The sequence below is a fragment of the Orycteropus afer genome, unplaced genomic scaffold (assembly GCF_000298275.1).
Source record: "Orycteropus afer afer isolate SDZICR_OR568_19922 unplaced genomic scaffold, OryAfe1.0 scaffold00130, whole genome shotgun sequence".
Classification (NCBI taxonomy): Eukaryota; Metazoa; Chordata; class Mammalia; order Tubulidentata; family Orycteropodidae; genus Orycteropus; species Orycteropus afer.
In genome coordinates this window covers 3,169,942-3,171,276 of record NW_006921717.1, presented here as the reverse complement: position 1 = coordinate 3,171,276, position 1,335 = coordinate 3,169,942, and the positions used below count along the sequence as shown (strand labels likewise).

At 50.9% G+C, this 1,335-nt stretch overlaps 1 protein-coding gene across 1 annotated transcript in view; it reads left to right on the top strand.

Moving 5' to 3' along the window:
* SF3B2 (splicing factor 3b subunit 2) overlaps positions 1-1,335 on the top strand; it is a 14,789-nt gene that overhangs the window by 10,281 nt on the left and 3,173 nt on the right. Inside the window, exons 17-19 of the mRNA XM_007944746.2 lie at positions 290-397; positions 644-786; positions 873-974. Of these exons, the coding sequence (XP_007942937.1) occupies positions 290-397; positions 644-786; positions 873-974 (353 nt within the window). The remainder of the gene's footprint in view (positions 1-289; positions 398-643; positions 787-872; positions 975-1,335) is intronic.

The window sequence follows — 1,335 nt, the reverse complement described above, 5'->3', positions numbered from 1 at the left end:
TTTTTTTTTTTTTTAATTTTAAGTAACATTGTGTTTTAGGTGAAAGTTTACACAGCAAATTAGGTTCTCACTTGACAATTTGTACACAAATTTTTCAGCATCATCATTTATACTTTTTAGAAGTTATCAGCATTCTCTTCAATTGCGTTCTGGTTGTTCTGCATCCAGTAGTCTAGTTTCCCTGTCCCCTTGTCTTCTCATCTTTATGTTAGAGTCAGTGTGGGCCTTTTGATCTACAGTATCTTTGGATGTTGAGGAGTGGCACTCACTCGTGCACCCTCTCTTACAGAGCTGTTCCTTTGGGTACCATGCTGGCGGCTGGGGAAAGCCCCCAGTTGATGAGACTGGGAAACCGCTGTATGGGGACGTGTTTGGAACCAATGCTGCGGAGTTTCAGGTATGGACCATGCACTGGTGAGCTTGATCATATTGGCCATCCAGGAGCTGGGGCTTCTGAAGTTTCAGTGTGCAAAAGGGCTTCCATTTTCCTGAGCTGTGATGCAAGCTCCCTGCTGGAGTCTAAGCTCTGTGTGAGTGGGATTGTTGTGGTTGGTTTACTGTTGGGTCCCTCAGTTGACAGTGGTGCCGGCACATGATAGCTGTTCAGTAAACGTCTGTTGACTGACTGGCTGATCTCATTCAGACCAAGACTGAGGAGGAGGAGATTGACCGGACGCCTTGGGGGGAACTGGAGCCGTCTGATGAAGAGTCTTCAGAAGAAGAGGAAGAAGAGGAGAGTGATGAAGACAAGCCGGATGAGACAGGCTTTATTACTCCTGCAGACAGGTGGGGAAGCAGAGGGCCTGCCCCGAAGGGATGTGTTGCGTTCGGCAGCCTTCTCTGTCCTCCAGAGCTTGTTCCTCTCTTCACAGTGGCCTCATCACTCCCGGAGGGTTCTCGTCAGTGCCAGCTGGCATGGAGACTCCCGAGCTCATTGAGCTGAGGAAGAAGAAGATCGAGGAGGCCATGGATGGGTGAGGGAACTGGGCAGGGGCAGGAGGGAAGGCCCTTGACCTATGGGCGGGCTGGTTGTTTTTTGTCTTTTCTCTCAAACGCCTGTTGAACACCACACCTGGGCCAGGCACTGCTCCAGGCAGCAGGGACTCAGCGGTGAGAAAGGTGGTCCAGGTAGATGAGGAACCAGAGAACAAGACGATTTCAGGTGTGATGAGGATGGCGGAGCAAGGAAGCTTGGCGTCGGGCTCCAGAGGGATTTGGATGGTGGGAAGGCCTTCGTGAGGAAGGGATTTTGAGTGGAGACCTGAGTGTTGGGAAGGAGCTAGCCCCATAATGATCTGGGGGTGATAGGTTCAAGCAAGTGCAGAGACCTTGAGA